The sequence below is a fragment of the Microcaecilia unicolor genome, chromosome 5 (assembly GCF_901765095.1).
Source record: "Microcaecilia unicolor chromosome 5, aMicUni1.1, whole genome shotgun sequence".
NCBI lineage: Eukaryota > Metazoa > Chordata > Amphibia > Gymnophiona > Siphonopidae > Microcaecilia > Microcaecilia unicolor.
The window spans coordinates 106,413,452-106,431,322 of NC_044035.1; the positions used below are offsets into that span (position 1 = coordinate 106,413,452).

Here is a 17,871-nt window from a genome sequence, read left to right on the forward strand (position 1 = left end):
CTCCCGTGGCCACACCCCATTTTCAAATCCGCACACTAGAATTTGTGCGCGCATCTTTATAGAATAAGCCTAGTAAGATGTGTGCGTAAATTCAAATTGTTCCCAATTAGCATCGATAATTATTAGCGCCCCATGATCGGTGCTAACTGGTTTGTTATTCAATTAAATTGTGTGTGGAAAAATTGAGCGCACACCCAAATTTCCACATGCAATTTTGAGCGCCATATATAGAATCTGGAGGATATAAACATAAATGACCATGTTCAGGCCGTGTGCTCTTCTGTAAGTACTTGGCAATTTTTGATGACGCTTACTTTGCAGGTAAGCCTTAATATTGGCACAGCTTGTGCAAAACATGGGTGGGACGAATATTTACACATGTACATTCTTTAACAATCTAAGTACAATCATTTATTATGCTAGTATTCTATTAAAAAAAAGTAGGTGCCTATTTTCCTTTACAGAATCGGTATGTTCTTGGGGGCCAATATTCAGACCGCGGGAGTTAGATCTGCTAACACCTGCGGTCACTGCTAAGCAAAGCTATTCAATGCTGGACAGTTTCCGGTGACCGGCATTAAATATCCGGGTTCTTTTTAGACAGTTGGACGATAACCGGCCATGTCGATATTCACACTTAACCGGTTATCTTCTAACCGGTCAAAGATATCCGACATATTCACGTAGGCAAATATATCCCGCTAAAGTGGGCTGAAAATCTGTGGATAGCCAGTTATGCTGGCCAATATAATCGGCTATTTGGTAGCCATTTTCCGGTGATATTCAGCGGTTATGGGGCATTTAACTGGCCAGGAACCAATCCTAACCAGTTAAACACTTTTGAATATCGGGAGACTGGTGCATAAACATAGGCACAGCTTTATAAAATCACCCTCCATGTCACCATGTGACGAGAATTTTGTAGTAACAATTTTGGTGCTTTCTCTGCTGAGAACAGCTTGGCCACAAAGAGGTGGACTCCTTATATCGAGCCTAAAACAAATCAGCGCCAACCCCCTCCCCCCCTTAAGCACTATTCTATAAGCTGCACCTCAAGTTAGGCGCAGTTTATAGAATAGCATTTAAGTCCTTGTCAGCTCTTTCTCCAGTTTGCTAATTACCCTTCACTAGGTTAGATGCTTTCTTCTGATACCTTCCTCTAGAACAGTTGCTCTGTTTTCTTCCAGCATCTCTCAGTGAGTTTTTGCTGTGCAGTGCCAAACTTCCTGTGCAGCTCTCAGTCTTGTGAGAACAGTGTGGGAGGTCAGGCACCACTTGGCTGAAACTCAGCGAGAACTGCGTAGTGCCAGAAGAAAACAGGCCAGCTGTTCTAGAGGAGGTACCAGTGGCCAGTTTCTGGAGAAGGCACTGGAGAGTGTATATTCAGAGAAGATATTGAGGAAGTGAAACTTAGGGCCGACCAACCAGACAATGCTCTAGCCCATCATTCCTTTGAAATGACCAAAAGTGTATTGTTTATGTGGAGGGGCATTTTCGATTGTGCGTCTAAATCGGACTTTAGATATTTTGTGCTAAAAGTACCAAATCCAAATAGGAAATATACTCATTTTCAAAAAAAGAAAAACACCTATCTTTAAAAAAAAAAAAAAAAAATACTATTTCAAAGTTTTGTGCTTATTGCGCTTATCTTTTTAGGCCATTTTTGAAAAATGCTCCCAGGAACACATCTCACCACTGCTCCCTTATCTTGTCTGCTAAGACCTCCAAAACCCACCCACTACCACTATAACAGCCCTTATGGAGAAGGGGGCACCTATATGTGCATTCAGTGGGTTTCTGGTGAGTTTTAGAAGGCTCATATTTTCCACCACAGGTTTAACAGGTAGGAAGAGGTATGGGCCTGGGTCTACCTGTCTACAGTATACTGCACCCACCACTACACTACTCCGGGGACCTGTATGCTGCTCTAATGGACCTGGTTATAACATCTGAGGCTGTCATAGAGGCTGGTGAGTACTATTTTTATTCACATTTTGGGGAGTGGGAGCGGGTCAGTGATCACTGGGGGAGTAAGGGGGGGGGTCATCCCTAAAATCCCTCCAGTGGTCATCTGGTCATTTAGCGCAACTTTTTGTGTCTTAATCGTTAGAAAAACAGGTCTAGACCAAAACATTGAAGTTTTCACCCTAAACGTTTTGGTGTAAAATGTCCAAGTGTTAGGCATGCACTAATCCCGTCTCTGAAACACCCCCAACACGCCCCCTTGTAATTTGGATGCACTGCAGACGAAATGCATAGATAGACACCTCCAAAACAGATTTCAAAAATACCGATTTGGACATTTTGAGAAGAAATCCATCCAAACGGTGCTTTATGACATTTTTCTCTTTTGAAAATGAACCCCAAGTATATAATACCCTTGATTGTAATTAAAAAATCAAACAAACAAACAAACAAACATTTACTTACTGCTTCAGGTGGTGGAAGTGGTGGATCCTTGATGACCTAAAGCATTTATGAGGTAACACAAATAACAATTCTTTATTTTGTGTTATCTAATACACATTACACATCTTTATTTTGTGTTATCCAATAATCAACTTAATATTAGGAGACCCAGATCTCCATTCTACTCCCATCCCTATCACACTCAAGATATTTTAGCGTTCAGGAGGTCTCTTTCCCTACTTGTTCCTTTTTCACATTTTACAGAACACACAGCACAGGAGATAAGAGGTAGAGATGTTACCATGCAAAATTCCTATGGTGTGTGCAGTCTATCCAAGTCCAAGTCTATGGCAGTGTCATAGACTGAAACAACTATACTATCATTACCTAGTTTACAATAGGAATGGGTAGCCAGAAATATTTTGTTTTGTGTTGTTTCCTGTGTCATTTTCAAGAATGTTCATCATGATTGTTTTCATTAGCCATTTTTTATGTCTTCGGAACAAAGCCGTTGGGGGCCAGATTCTATTTATGGCGTATGTGACATGTACAGCGCTGCGGACATTTAGTAGTGCTATAGAAATGATTAGTAGTAGTAGTGGTAGTATGGCATCTAAAAAGTTTGCGCGGAACTAAGCGTATTCTATAAAATTTAGGCACGGTGTATAAAACACAGTCGATACCGTGGTGCCTAAATCTAAAAACCTGGTGTAAATCCCTGCGTGTAGATCTAGGCACGTTGACCTGTATTCTGTAATTACACATGTAAATTTTTGAATGCCTGTGAAACGCCCATAAACATGCCCCCTTTAAACTACGCACATTTATTTTGAACTGCACATTTTGCGATTTAGGTGCAGTTCTTTATAGAATATGCTTAGAGATTTCTGCGCATAAATTGCAATTATTGCCAATTAGTGCTCGTTATTGCTTGTTAAGTGCTGTTAAAAATGCTAATTATCTTCTTACTCCAATTAAGTTATGCACTGAATCTAGGCGCCATATATAGAATCAGGGGGTGAGTGTGTGCCAGTGGCGATCCTAGCCTGCATGACACCCGGGGCGGATCGCCGATGCGCACCCCCCCCCCCGAGTGCAGCGTGGGCCCCCCCCGGCGAAATGACACCTCACCCCTGGCGAAATGACACCCTCCCGGGTGCACGCCGCTGGGGGGGGTGCCGCGGCGCGCGCCTGTCAGCTGAGTTCGCTAACTTCGCTGCAGCTCCCTCTGCCCTGGCCGGAACAGGAAGTAACCTGTTCCGGGGCAGAGGGAGCTGCAGCGAAGTTAGTGAACTCAGCTGACAGGCGCGCGCCACGGCACCCCCCAGCGGCGTGCACCCGGGGCGGACCACCCCCACCGCCCCCCTTGGTACGCCACTGGTGTGCGCTCTTTTGAAAGAGGGCGCACTGTTTGGAAAAAGGACCTACTTTTTCTGAACGTGCACCCTCCTTCCCTGACAGCATGCGCATATGCAGCGTTTGTGCATGTACGATGCTTTGTGCATATGCAATGACACACTATCAAGAAAAGAGTGTGCACTGGTTCAGAAAGCATGCACCCTTTTTCCAAACAGTGAACATTATTATTGGCAAATGAATAGCAGGAATTTTAATGTTTTTCCTCCTCATTTTCAGGTTTTAATGACACGCAACAACATGGGATAGCTCATTGACATTTTAATTATTTATTTATTTCCAGAGGCTTGATATACCGCACGAGGTCCAGCATGGCTACTGCAGAGTTTACAATACTAATATAAAATAAATGGAGAGGAGAAAGAAGGGAGGGGTCTCAAGAGAATGCAGATAAACCAAAGGTATCAGAGAATAGGTGGTTTTTTTTTAGTTATGATTTGACTTTCCATTGTAAATGACAGCCCATCCCTAGTTTATCAATTACCTTTCCTAAAAATCTTCAAAATAATCAGACTTTACAGACAATAGTAGTTAAAAATAGGTATTACTTTTCTTCAGCAGCTGCTTTTCTCCACAGATACAGAATAGGGAAGAAAACCTTAGCTGATGGTTATCTGTAATGTTAGAAATATATAAAACAACATGAAAAAAAATGCTCACAGAACTTACCACGGTGCAGCAAAGAGGCCAAAACCACCACAGAAGTGCCAGAGCCAGCAAAAGAAACAGCACCAAAAGTGCAATGAAAAGGATAATTCCTGTGGGCTGGAAAGAATTGAGAAAATCAGCAAACTCACATTTTAAATTGGAACAGAAGATCTCAACAGCAATAAGGCAGAAAAGGAAATGGAGTCAGACCTGATTAACCCTTATGAGTCTGAAATGTACATTGCATATTCTAATTAATATAAACGTAATATTTTTGGCATAACTGATAGTTTGGTGCTGTTGGTCTAATTTAACATCAATTCTTCCAATAGGCACAAAGACCCCCCCCCCCCCCCCCCCCCCCCCCCCCCCCCCGCTAAATGCAGCCCTATGGGTCTGTACATTTCTGATAGCAAATAAGAAGAGTCCAATGCTCCTTATCATTTGAATAGTCCTGAACACACATCTGCTTGCCAGTTCAGAAAGATGCCTGGGAACAGCGGGGCCTTGGCTTTCACACCAGCTATTTGGAAAAGCCAGAGGAAGGCTGGTCTTCAGGGATATAGAAAATTACATACAATGGATTTTAATATATCAACACTTTTCCCCAGAAATTTCATAACCAAATTATTGCTGGGGGGGGAATCATACTAGCACAATAGAAAAGAAATCTCTTATTTTCTCTTCAAAAATGGTAAACAGCAGCAGCAGAACCTCTGCAAATATCTTTTAATTCCATTTTGGAGGGGGAGGGTGAAGCTGAGATGTGAAAAGAATGCAGACTCTGAGGAAACTTTCAGGCTGGATGCTGACTAACCAGGCCCCATGATGATGGTGGTCTCACATAATGTGGGCAATTTTCCTCTCAAAACTGGGCTAAGACATCAAACAAACTTCACACAGGCCACAGAATGCAACTTAGATGTTAAATAATACTTCCATTACCAACAATGAACTGGTATTACGTTGTGGCAGTCAGAGACTGTAAGCCCTTCCATTTATGTAATGAGCAAGTAAATATTTCATATTCAATAGACTACTGGAGGTATGTGGTCTGTATTTCATGATATTAGAAGAAAGATCAGATCATGAAAACATTACTGCAAACGTTTTCCCAAAAAGGAGAGAACAGCATATAAATGAAAGGGAGAGTATAAGAACCATAGAAGAAAGTCTGAAGAGATTTGAAGGTAGAATAAAATGAAGAAACTTACTGTACAGAAACTGAGAGTATCGGGTGAGGACAAGAGCCGAGGAAGTCGGCACATTATCACTCAGACAGAAAAAGAGGTGGCAGAAAAAGAAACAGAATTTCTGTGAAAGGAGAAGGAAGTGTTTAATACAAGGAACACACCAAAATAATACACACCACCGAGGCAAGCTAAAGCATGCCTACGAATATATACAGTTGTGTGGAAAAGTGTACGCACCCCTGGTCAGGAGTTCTTAAACCAAGTCCTTGGGACTGACCCAGCCAATTAGGTTTTCAGGATATCCACTCTATTCTATGCAAATTTATCTCATGCACAATCATCATGGTTATCCTGAAAACTTGACTGGCTCAGTGTGTCCCACAGACTGGATTGAGAACCACTGCCCTAAATGAAGAGCAGCTAAGACAACCTCTACACTGTACAAAGTTAAACACATTTCTGGCTGGTATTCATCCGGCGTTAGTCAGCATTTTTTTTAAATGCTGAGTGTTGCTGGCTAAATTGGCCCCAGATATTCAATGCTAGGCCATGTCCAGGCACCAGCATTGAATCAGTGCTAATTGCACCAGCACTGGCCGCCGGATCTTATGCAGTCCTGACCTATATTCAGCCAGGATCTGCATAACTCTCAATATGTGGCTTTAGTACCTCCAATCCCCCTCCCACCCCCTGAAACAACCCCTCTCTTTTCAATCACCCCCTTCCCCAGCCTGCATCACCATCCCCAATTCCTCCTGGCCAGGGGCGTATCTGAGGTTCGGCGATAGGGGGGGGCAGGGGCTAGAGTGAGGGGGCACATTATAGCCCCCCCCGGCCGCCGCCCCCCCTACCGCCATCAACCCTCCCCTACCGCCGTCAACCCTCCCCCGCCTACCGCCGTCACCTACCCCTGCTGTGGTCCGCTTCCTTTGGTCCGGTGCCTTTAAAAATATTACTTCAGCTGGCGGGGAACCCCCAACCTCCGCCAGTTCAGCCGAGGTCTTGTTTTAAGAAGTTTTTCCATCCTCGTGCTATTGAAAACTGCCTGCCTGCATCCCTTCCAGTTTCGGACTGAGTCTGACGTCGCAGCACGTTGTACGTGCAGGACATCAACGTGCTGCGACGTCAGACTCAGTACGAAACTTCCATTACCAACAATGAACCAGTATCACACTGTGGCAGTCAGAGACTGGTCTCAACGGCCACTTTAAAGCCTGATGGGGGTGAGTGGGCACTACTCCTGCCTCACCAGACACTAGGGACCCCAGTAAGACCAGGGACTGACTCGGGTGGGAGGGTGAGGTATGGGGAGACTTTTGGCCAGAAGACCAGTTGCGAGAGCCTTGGATTCTGGGGGTGGGGGTGAATTGAGCCTGGGGAAGGCTACTATATGTTTGGTTTACGCCTGCATGTAGGGACCTTCCCTACAGAGAGAGGAGTTTCCGTGTTGGTGGGGGGAAGGGGATCAGGTTGGCACAGGAAATTTTGTGCTGGTGGGCAGGGAGTTTGTGCTTGTGACATAGGGGGATTTTTCCTGGAAAGGGGGTTGTGTTTGCGATACATGGGTTCTGTGTTGGTAGGGGGATTGGGTTGGCTGCTGGGGAGGGGTGCTGGGATCAGCATCTTTGGTAGAGAGAGCAGCAATTTTAGAAAGCTGTCCCATATCTCTGTATGTGTGTGTGTGTGTGTGGGGGGGGGGGGGGGGAGTACGTCTTTTCCCCCATGTCCAACTTTCTACAATTGCTGCTCTCCTGGACGTGGAGGGGCTGAGACATGTAGTATGCGAATTCCACACATCTTTACTTGGACATACGCATTCCCCTCCTCATGCTCTTTCTAAAATGCCATTTCATGTCTATGGCTGTTTGAATACCCTTTCCTAATGTTTAAATTAGACAAGCATACTCAAAAGATTCCAGGCATTGCTAGGAGAAGTAAAGCTGCATAACCCAGCAAGACCTTCTTAATGTCATGTTCATGTTGGAAGATGGAAAACAGAAATCATTTGTATGTGGAAATTGTCCATAATCAAAATAGCAGTCAGTAATTTTATACTGGGGGTTGTATCTTTCAATCTTAGTTATTTAAAGAAGATTGATCCTTCCTTTCCAAAGCTTCCATGCCATAGTTTGTTGTATCAGTTTTGAGCACACTACTAAGAGTATTATACTACACATCAATAATTGGGTTCAAATAACATGATTTTATTAAGGCCGATATTCAGAGGATCTGTATGCGTAACTTTGGGAAAATTCCACCCCACTGAATGGAGGTTGGACAAAATCTACCCAGTTAAGGAAAGGAGAAGCTTGGGGTGTTCCAGGGGTGCAGTTCTGAACTGCTATTAAGCATTGCCCAGTAAAGCGTAACTGGTTAAGCTGGACTGCACAAATAGCAGGCCTAAAGTTATTTGAATAAATTTATATAGATAACATTGGCTGGTAATCTTCAGCTGCAGTACTAAACTGGTGAAGAGAAGACCACTGAAGATGTGGTTAATGTTATTGGCAATAAACTTCTCTGCTGAATATTAGCCTCATGTTGTCTATCTTTGAATAAATGTTCTTTATTGATAATCATCTTAAGAAAGTCTTGGCAAGCATCTATGTCTGCTCTGTAGATAAGTAGAAGTTGTTTTATACAGCAATTGTTCAATGTCTTTTCTTAATACTGAGAGCTGTTTAACCTGTATGAGTGCACATTTACTACTACTACTTATGTATAATGAGGTATATATATACCCACTGGATATCTTTAGTTTTCTCATACAGTGTCATATTTGGATTTAGATCACACTTTTTTCAGTAGTAGCTCAAGGCGAGTTACACTCATGCACAATACATATTTCACTACCCTTGAGAGCTTACAATGCAACCCCCCCCCCACCCCTTTTACAAAGCTGCGCTAGCGGATGCTGTGCGGTAATGCCAACACAGCTCATTCATTTTGAATGGACTGTGTCGGCATTACCACACTGGCAGCTGCTAGCGTGGCTTTGTAAAAAAAAAAAGGGGGGGGGGGGTAAGTTTATAGCTGAGGCAATTGAGGGTTAAAGGACTTGCCCAATATTAGAAGGAGCCACAGTGGGACTTAAACTAGGCTTTGTCTAGTTGTTAACCCAGTGCTTCACTCCCACTCCCCAGACTGACCCCTAGCAGTACATCATAAGATTGAGATATATTTTCACATAGCCTTCAGTGAAGTGCTGAATAAATTCTTGCAGTGTACACACAGGTAATCTTAACATGATTTTTATCTGCAATACTGATAAAATACTTACACAGTTTGTACTTGTAATACTGACAGAACTTGAGATGAATGTCAGACCCTTGTTCATGCTGACTTGGAGAAATACTATCCTATGGAAAAAATGAATGCAGAAATATCTTTAATGGAAAGTTCACATCTTGTAATGTACTGATGGCATTTCACAACTGCATGGCTCTTCACCTAGTGAGTCAATCAATAATGGCAAAACATTTAATGTGAGGATGTGACGACCTCTGGTCTACAGAAGTAAATGAGGTAGATAAGAGAATGTTTGAACTTCTACGAGGATGTCTCACTTCCAGTGAGTGTGAGTTGACAGTGTGGAGGTATGAACTGTTCAAGGTGAAGCTCAAATCAGGTAGATTTCAACCACCTTCAAGTTCAAAAGGAAACCAGGATTTTCTTGAAATCATCTGGGAAGATCTGTCAAACTAAACCTTGCGTAATATGGGGAAACCTAATACAAATCCACTAAAATGTGCTGAAAATCCAGTGATTTGAAAACTCACAATGGATTTCCTGAAGATCTGCATTGTAGTTCCACAGACCAACCAGGGATTTTGCCTTGTTTTACAAACCTTTTTGCAAAGTTTCTCCATCCACAGTTGAGAGGTAAATGTCTGTGCTTAACAGTGTACTTAACGTTTGAGTTCTGAAGGGTCTTTGTGGTCCCAACTAAAAATATTTATATCCAAATTCTAAGTCAGTGATGGACTTGTCCAATTCAATGCAATTAGAGATAGACCGAATTTCAGTTTCGGTTATGGTGCAGAAACTGGCCCAAAATCCTTTTTCTGCCTGGTTTTGGTTTCGGTCAAAAGGATACAGCCATGGTTTTGGTTGAACCTGACCTTGTGTTTTCAGAGGAAGCTGAAAATTTGTGCTTTGTTCTATTTTGTCTCCCTCCCTCCCTCCCTCTTCCTCTCCTCCAAACAGGAGTTGCCTTCCCCCCCTACCCAGCTGTAAGCTTCCCCGTCAGGCCTATCTTACAATCCCTGGCAGTCTAGGGGTGAAGTCAGGGAAGGAGTGATCCGCAATTGCTGCTGCCCATACTGGCTCTGCTCTCAAAACAGCTGCTATGACCTCTAGTGGCAAGCTTGCAAGACTGCTGCAAGAGATTACAGCAGCCATTTTGAGAATAGAGCTGACATGGGCAACAGTGACTGGGGATCACTCATGCCTTCACTACACCATTAGACCACAAAGGATTGTAAGGTAGTCTGGGAGGAGGGCGGAACTACTCTTTGCATTCTTTTTTTTCTGTAATGCGATTGCAGGTAATACAGTTATGATCTTGCATAGTAGTTTATATGTAAATAGAATGCTCCAAATAAATGCTTTTGAAAGAAAGGTTTAGCAGGAATTTAAGTCTGTAAACTTGGGATCACAAGCTACTTAGGACTTAGCCTCTCTCCAGCTGTCACTCCAAATGTGGTGCAAAGTCAGCCATTATAAAAGCACTGTGGCTTTTAATTTCAGTTTTCATTAACTGAGGTCCATGTGTGTGAAGGCTATTTTGCTTGGAGATAAAATATGGTCTTTCATTATTTAAATTATTATATATATATTGGCTGTCACACTCCTCACACGGTTCAGGAAAATAGCCATACTGGGTCAGACCAATGGTCCATCTAGCCCAGTATCCTGCTTCCTACAGTGGCCAATCCAGGCCACAAGTACCTGGCAGAAACCCAATTAGTAGCAACATTCCATGCTACCAATCCCGGGGCAAGTAGTGGCTTCCCCCATGTCCATCTCAATAACAGACTATGGACTTTTCCTCTAGGAGCTTGTCCAGACCTTTTTTAAACCTAGATATGCTAACCACTGTTACCACATCCTACGGCAGCGAGTTCCAAAGCTTAACTATTCTTTGAGTGAAAAAAATATTTCCTCCTATTTGTTTAGCATTTCCATGTCATTTCACTGAGAGGCATATTTTCAAAGCACTTTGGGAGGCTAAGTTCCATAGGTTTCTATGGAACTTTGGGAGGCTAAGTGCTTTGAAAATATGCCTTTGAGTGTTCCCTGGTCTTCATACTTTTTGAATAGTGAAAAATCAATTCACTTCTACATCACTCAGGATTTTGTAGACCTCAATCATATCCCCCCACAGCCATCTCTTTTCTAAGATGAAGAGCCCTAACTTTTTCAGCCTTTCCTCATATGAGAGGAGTTCCATCCTCTTTATCAATATGGTCGCTCTTCTTTGAACCTTTTCTAAATCTGCTATATTTTTTTGAGATATGATGACCAAAATTGAATGCAATGCTCAAGGTAAGATATAGAGGCTTTGTAATATTCTTGGTTTTATTTTCCATCCCATCCTAATAATTCCTAGCATCCTGTTTGCTTTTATGGCTGCTGAAACGTATTTTTATGGGCAGAAACGTATTGTCTATAATGACACCTAGATCCTTTTCTTGGGTGCTGACTCCTAAGGTGGACCCTAGCATCAGGTAACTCCGATTTAGATTATTCTTCCCAATGTGCATCACTTTGTATTTGTCCACATTAAATTTCATCTGCCATTTGGATGCGTGGAGGGGCATAATCGAACGCAAACGCCCATGTGTAAGAACGTCCATCTCCGAGAACGGGTCCGTGAAGGGGTGGGGCGAACCGTATTTTCGCAAAAGATTGACGTTTATCTTTAGTTTCGCAAATACGGTTTGTGCCAGGCAAATGCATTGGATGTGGGCATTTTTGAGATGTGGGCGTGTTTGAGCTGGGCGTTTTCGTTTTTCAGCGATAATCGAAACCGAAGCGTCCCAGCTCAAAAACGACCAAATCCAAGGCTTTGGGTCGTGAGAGGGGCCAGGATTCGTAGTGCAGTGGTCCCCCTCACATGCCAGGACACCAACCGAGCACCCTAGGGGGCACTTTTAAAAAATAGGAAAAAACATTAAATTACCTCCCAGGTGCATATCTCCTTTACTTTGGGTGCTGAGACCCCCAAATCCCCCCCCCAAAACCCACTCCCCACAACTCAACACCATTACCATAGCACTTAATGGTGAAGGGGCACCTACATGTGGGTACAGTGGGTTTTGGGGGGGGTTAGAGGGCTCCCATTTACCACCACAAGTGTTACAGGTAGGGGGGGATGGGCCTGGGTCTGCCTGCCTGAAGTGCACTGCATTACCCACTAAAAGTGCTCCAGGGACAGGACTTGTTGCTGCTGTATAACCTTGGCACAGCAGTTCACACCGTAAAACTAATCTCGCTGAAAACGCCCTTTATTTCAATAACCGCGTTTACTCACAGTTAACTGCAGATCAGAGGTTGTGCCCCACTGGCAACGAGTCTCCCTGGTACTAAGATTAGCAGTAGGTCAGAGCTGGCAGAATGGTGTACAATGCCCTCTTTCAGCAACATTCTAGGTAAGAACTAAGTTCTGTAACGTGGCTAACACACGAAAGGGATCTAAAACGGACTTACAAAAATGGCCACTACCTCGTGGACTACCGGAAACAAAACAGGGCACATTCTGACCCAGTAAGCAGGGGGAAAAGCACCATGGGAGAAGAGCCTACCAACTACCAACACGTGAGACTGTAACACAAGCTAGTGAAATCACGGAGCCCAATACCCTACACCCACCACAATGCAATGCTGATGTGACCCTGCAGTGCACCCGAGAGCCACATCTGACCCAGGGAAAGGCTGTGAGAGGATCGAACACATTCTGCTGTCATGGAGGTGGGTACGGAATTTGAGGGTGGCATAGAGGCTGGGAAATAAGGTTTTTGCAAGTGTTTTTTTTTTGGTGGGAGGGAGTTAGTGATCACTGGGGGAGTCAGGGGAGGTCATCCCCGATTCCCTCCGGTGGTCATCTGGTCATTTAGGGCACTTTTTTGGGACCTGTTTGTGAGAAAAAAGTGTCCAAAAAACGTGTCCTAGATTTTCGCTAAAAACGCCTTTCTTTTTTCCATTATCGGCCGAGCGCGCCCATCTCTGCTCGGCCGATAATTACATCCCAGTCCCTCCTTCACCATGCCTCCGACACACCCCCATCAACTTTATTCGTTCCCGCAATGGATTGCAGTGAAGACGACCAAAATCGGCTTTCGATTATATTAATTTGGCCGCCCACGGGAAACGGACGCCCATCTCCCGAACATGGGCGTTTTTCTCCTTTCGAAATTAAGCAGGCTAGTGTTCCAGTTTCCTAAGGTCTCTCTGAGTCTTTCACAGTATGCATATATTTTAACAACTTTGAATAGTTTTGTGTCATCTGCAAATTTAATCACCTCACTCATCATTCTGTTTTCCAGATCATTTATAAATATGATAAATAGCACAGGTCCCAGTACAGATCCCTGCAGCACTCCACTATTCACCATCCTCCATTGAGAAAAATGGCCATTTAACCCTACCTTCTCTTTTGTGTCCAATTTTCAATTCCTAATCCACAGAAAGACGTGCTTCCTATCCCATGACTTTTCTGAAAATCCAGATACACTACATCAACTGTCTCACCTTTATCAACATGTTTATTCACGCCTTCAAATAAATGAAGCAAATTGGTGAGGCAAGACTTCCCTTGGATGAATCCATGCTGACTCTGTCCCATTAAACCAAGATCGTTAATGTGTTCTGTAATTGCATTCTTTATAATAGTTTCCACTATTTTGCTCAGCACTGAAGTCAGGCTTACGGTCTGTAATTTCCTGGTTTACCCCTGGAACCCCTTTTAAAAATTGGTGTTGCATTGGCTACCCTCCAATCTTCAGGTACTATGGATGATTTTAACAACTGAAAGAAATCTCGCTGAACCTGGAAGTCGTACTGAGCCAAATTAACAAGTTAAAGAGTGATAAATCACCTGGACCAGATGGCCTACACCTCAGGGTTCTGAAAGAACTCAAACATGAAATTGCTGAACAACAGATCAGCAATTTCATGTTTGAGTTCTTTCAGAACCCTGAGGTGTAGGCCATCTGGTCCAGGTGATTTATCACTCTTTAACTTGTTAATTTGGCTCAGTACGACTTCCAGGTTCAGCGAGATTTCTTTCAGTTACTACTACTACTATTTAACATTTCTAAAGCGCTACTAGGGTTACGCAGCGCTGTACAATTTAAGATAGAAAGACAGTCCCTGCTCAAACAGCTTACAATCTAAAGGACAAATGTATAGACAGACAAGTAGGGGTCGTCAAACTGGGGCAGTCTAGATTTCCTGAAAGGTAAAAGGTTAGGTGCCGAAAGCAACATTGAAGAGGTGGGCTTTGAGTAAGGATTTGAAGATGGGTAGGGAGGGGGCTTGGCGTATGGGCTCAGGAAGTTTATTCCAAGCATAGGGTGAGGCGAGGCAGAATGGGCGGAGCCTGGAATTGGAGGTGGTGGAGAATGGTACTGAGAGGAGGGATTTGTCCTGTGAGCGGAGGTTTCGGGCGGGAACGTAAGGGGAGATGAGGGTAGAGAGGTAGTGACGGGCTGCAGACTGAGTGCATTTGTAAGTAAGAAGGAGAAGCATGAACTGTATGCGGTATCTGATCGGAAGCCAGTGAAGTGACCTGAGGAGAGGGGTGATATGAGTATATCGGTTCAGGCAGAATATAAGACGTGCAGCAGAGTTCTGAATGGATTGAAGGGGGGATAGATGGTTAAGTGGGAGGCCAGTGAGGAGTAGGTTGCAGTAGTCAAGGCGAGAGGTAATGAGAGCGTGGATGAGAGTTCGGGTGGTGTGCTCAGAGAAGAAAGGGCGAATATTGCTGATGTTAAAGAGGAAGAAGCGACAGGTCTTGGCTGTCTGCTGGATATGCGCAGAGAAGGAGAGGGAGGAGTCGAAGATGACTCCGAGGTTGCAGGCGGATGAGACGGGGAGGATGAGGGTGTTATCTACTGAGATCGAGAGCGGAGGAAGAGGAGAAGTGGGTTTTGGTGGAAAGACGATAAGCTCGGTCTTGGCCATGTTCAGTTTCAGATGGCGGTTGGACATCCATGCAGCAATGTCGGATAAGCGGGCCAAAACCTTGGCCTGCATCTCCGCGGTGATGTCTGGTGTGGAGAGATACAGCTGGGTGTCATCAGCGTAGAGATGATACTGGAAACCATGAGATGAGATCAGTGAGCCCAGGGAAGAGGTGTAGATTTAAAAAAGAAGGGGTCCAAGGACAGATCCCTGGGGAACTCCAACAGAGAGCGGGATGGGGGTGGAGGAGGATCCATGAGAGTGTACTCTGAAGGTTCGGTGGGAGAGATAGGAGGAGAACCAGGAAAGGACAGCGCCCTGGAACCCAAAAGAGGACAGTGTGGCAAGAAGTAAATCATGATTGACAGTGTCAAAAGCGGCAGATAGATCAAGGAGGATAAGGATGGAGTAGTGGCCTCTGGATTTGGCAAGGAACAGGTCATTGCAGACTTTAGAGAGTGCTGTTTCTGTTGAGTGTAGAGGGCGAAAACCGGATTGAAGCGGATCGAGGATGGCTTGAGAGGAGAGAAAATCAAGGCAGCGGCTGTGAACGGCGCTCAAGTATTTTGGAGAGGAAGGGTAGGAGGGAGATGGGGCGGTAGTTGGAGGAACAGGTAGGGTCAAGTGATGATTTTTTGAGGAGAGGTGTGACTGCGGCGTGCTTGAAGGTGTCAGGGACAGTTGCAGTGGAGAGAGAGAGGTTGAGGATATGACAGATGGAGGGGGTGACAGTATGAGAGATGGTGTTAAGTAAGTTGGTCACCCTTGAAAACCAGTTCCAGTACAGGTAGATCTCTTACGTCGTCTTCCGTAAAGACAAAAGGAAATAATTCATTCAGTTTCTCTGCTATGACCTTGTCCTCCTGAGTGCCCCTTTTGCTCCTTCATGATCTAATGTTCCCATGAATTCTCTCACAGGCTTGCTGCTTCTGATGTACCTAAAAAAGGTGTTACTATGAGTTTTTGTCTCCATGGCAAATTTTTCTTCATATTCTCTTTAAGCCTTATCAGTGCTTTACATCTAGCTTGACACTGCTTATGTTGCTTCTTATTTTCTTCATTCGGATCCTTTTTTCATTCTTTGAAGGATACTCTTTTGGCTATATTAGCCTCTTTCATTTCACCTTTTAACCATGCTGGCTGCCATTTGATCTACTTTCCCCCTTTGTTAATACGTGGAATACATCTGATCTGGGCTTCCACAATGATATTTTTAAACAACATCCATGCCTGATTTAAAGTCCCTTTCAGTTTCTTTTTAACCATTTTCCTCATTTTGTCATAGTCACCCTTTCGAAAATTAAATGCTGCTACAATAGATTTCATTAGTGACTTCACTCCAGATATCAGCTCAAATTTGATCATGTTTTGATCACTGTTTCACAGCGGATCCAACACCATTACCTCTTGTACCATGCCCTGAATTCCACTATGGACTAGATCCTGTCCTGTCCTATTCCTGATGTCCTGTCCATCTGTTCCTGTCTTGTCCAGTCCTGTGTGCCTTCCTGTCTTCCTTCTACCTAAGGGCTCTTTTAAGAGACAAACTCTTAATGATCCCAGTCCTGTCTGGGTACCGGTCACTGGGCAGTGTTGCGATCCTAGTTCTGGCACCTGCCGCTACCAGCTGCACAGGTAGCATTCACTCCTCTATCCCCAAGGGCTCTTTTAAGAGTCAACCTCTAGACTGCTCCAGTCGTGTTCCAGCCAGCCCGCCCAAGAACTCTTTTAAGATCCAACCTCTAGAGTGTTCCAGTTGAGTTCCAGCCAGTCTGCTAGGTGCTGCCTAATCTTACGCTACAGCCAGTTCAAGTCCGGCCCAACCTTCTCCAGCTCCCGGACTCTGCCAGGTGGGTCTGTCAGCAACTGTCGACAAGGACCTGTGCTACGCTTACGCAGCACAGGTAGAGACAAACCTCAACAAAGTCCAACTTCCCCAACCCTGACACTGGCTTTGATACTATTTGGGTGATTCTGAAGAATTTCCAGGCTCTTTTGGGTAGGATGAAAATGCAGCGTTTTAATCAAATTTGTGATGTGCAGAAGCTAGATTCTATGAGAAGGGAACCTAAAGATTGTTTTCAAGCACAAGTATTGGTCCGTTTATAGTACGGAAATGATAGTTCAATGAAATGAAGTTAACATATTAGAAAATAATTTGAGAAATATATTGCTCTTGATTGTAATTTTTCAGAGCATACAGTCCTCGCATTCAGTATCATTAATGAGTTTTTTTTCTTCAGGATTGTGCATCACACTGGTACAATCTCTGCAGTCTAGACCAGTGTCTGGACTCCTTTACCCTATTAGGAAGAATCTATATCATGCTTGCCCTTAATCAGTTTTATAACTAAATACAAAACAGGAAACATCTCAATGCTACTTTCTCTTCTTACTTGTGCACAGTTTGGGTAAGCATAAAAAGCTGGTTATTATGATTTTTTTTTTAACGTTCTCACAAAATTCCTGTCTCAGAGGATATTTAACTACATCTGCATTGACTTGGGAACCTAAACGTGCCAGACTTGTTGAGAAGTCCTTGTTAAAATGACTCTCCCAGTTGTCAGTCTGTACTTACAGTTCCTGGGACTGGAGGGTAATAATCTCCTGTGGGTTTAGGAGAGAGCTGTTGACTGCAAGCTCTGACAATCCCCATAAGCCTCGTTGATTCACATTCACACAATCAAACTTTAGTTTTCGGAATCGGTTTCGGCCAAAACCAGGTGATAAATTTTGGCTGCAGCTTCAGTTTTGGTTTCAGTCAATACTAAAAAAAAAAACAGTTTCTGTTGGCCTCTAACTGCAACCCTACATGTTGGTGACCGGAGGATTGCAAGAGGGATGTTGAGTCCAGGGCCACAAAGAGACACAGCCGGGCCTGGATTAGTACTGGACCGCTATGCGTGCGCCCTCCCACCTGGCCCGCCCCTGCTGCGCCTCCGCTCCCCCACACTCAGGCCGCCATCCCGCCTTTTTGTCTGCTCCCTCGCTCTGTCCTCTCCTGCACTGCTCCTGT

The 17,871-nt window shown here is 44.1% G+C and overlaps 1 protein-coding gene across 1 annotated transcript in view; it reads right to left on the bottom strand.

Annotated features, from left to right (window-relative positions):
• The window catches only part of LOC115470194 (anthrax toxin receptor 1-like), a 138,004-nt gene that overhangs the window by 38,135 nt on the left and 81,998 nt on the right, over nt 1-17,871 (bottom strand). Inside the window, exons 12-14 of the mRNA XM_030203156.1 lie at nt 8,947-9,025; nt 4,495-4,590; nt 2,431-2,466 (exon numbers count right to left, since the gene is read on the bottom strand). Coding sequence (XP_030059016.1) covers nt 2,431-2,466; nt 4,495-4,590; nt 8,947-9,025 — 211 coding nt within the window. The remainder of the gene's footprint in view (nt 1-2,430; nt 2,467-4,494; nt 4,591-8,946; nt 9,026-17,871) is intronic.